At 54.4% G+C, this 1,192-nt stretch overlaps 1 protein-coding gene across 1 annotated transcript; it reads right to left on the reverse strand.

Annotated features, from left to right (window-relative positions):
- Positions 1 to 573: 573 nt before the first annotated feature.
- H257_15220 (hypothetical protein) lies at positions 574 to 1,140 on the reverse strand (the record flags this gene model as incomplete). The annotated part of the gene is made up of 2 exons (XM_009843242.1): positions 574 to 645; positions 901 to 1,140. The coding sequence occupies 2 exons, from the start codon at positions 1,138 to 1,140 to the stop codon at positions 574 to 576; spliced, it is 312 nt and encodes a 103-aa protein (XP_009841544.1).
- Positions 1,141 to 1,192: the final 52 nt, after the last annotated feature.

The following is a 1,192-nucleotide window of genomic DNA, read 5'->3' on the forward strand; positions in this document are numbered from 1 at the left end:
AGTCGACAAATTGAAGCACCCTGAGTTATACCATGTTGATCCCGACTTGTCTGAGGATGGCCTTGCAGCGCGGCACAAGGTTATCGCTGACCACGTCCAATCAGTGAAGAGCTCGACGTTAACGTCCGAGACGGCAAAGTCTCTCTCTAGACTGCGCGCACTGGTGCTGACGTTCCTTAACTCCTCCATGGTGGACTCCCTGCGGAGGTTATTCTCCAACATTGCTTGCCCTTTACTCTTTATGAGTCTATTGTGTCACGATTTGAAAATGATCCTCTGACTAGCGATCCTGCGGTACTTAATGCACAGTGGCAGAAGGACAAGTACGGCGACTGCTTGGACACCTTACTGCCGACGTTAAGTCCATCGCCAGCCAGTACCGCACGGCCATCCCATCCTCGTTGGAGATCACTGCGGCGGAGTATGGCGCCTTTCTATGGGCTAACCATTATATGGTGAAACTGTCGGACGTATTTTTGGACGACAAACAAATTTGGGATCTCATCCGAGTTATTTCTAGCAATGCCAAGGCCTCCGGACAACCATGCTCTGTCGCGGCTATCGACGCCGCCATCAAGGATGCCCTAGCAACGCGTCACCTGCGTTCACATGCTCTTGGTGAGCATGGGACAGCCGACTCCGCTCCTACCCGATCGCATCTGATCAATGCCGTCGTCGTTGATGCTACTGCCAGTCCCGTTGGTCTAGTTTCGACACGGATGCTACCCTCGTATGCTCACCCCAAGTGTCATTCCCACTCTGGCCCAGCGTGCTTTTATTGTGGTGAACCCACTCATGTCCTGACCAATTGCAAACTTCTGGCCTCAGATTATTCGCGTGGTACCAAACGCGACGGTTTTCCGCAAGAAGTGTTTGAAAAACACGGCCAGAAGTCCGCACGACGTTTGACGTCTCGCAAAATTCGCGATGATCATCCTCGTCGTGACGACTACGACCGTGACAACGGCGATGACCGCGGTGGCGGAAGTGCAGGCACCCCTCGCGAATGAGGTCGTGGCCCCCCGTCGAAGCGCGATCCTCCTCGCAGTCGTAGTCGCAACCGCGGTGGAGATGACCGCAATTGCACTTGGCGCGATGAAGGCTATCGAGGCCGTAGCCGCCGAGGCGTTTCACCGACATCACACTCTAGTAGTCCACGTCGTACTCAAGTTACGCTCAACTCCTCTAGCCA

The sequence above is a fragment of the Aphanomyces astaci genome, assembly GCF_000520075.1.
Source record: "Aphanomyces astaci strain APO3 unplaced genomic scaffold supercont1.67, whole genome shotgun sequence".
NCBI lineage: Eukaryota > Oomycota > Saprolegniomycetes > Saprolegniales > Verrucalvaceae > Aphanomyces > Aphanomyces astaci.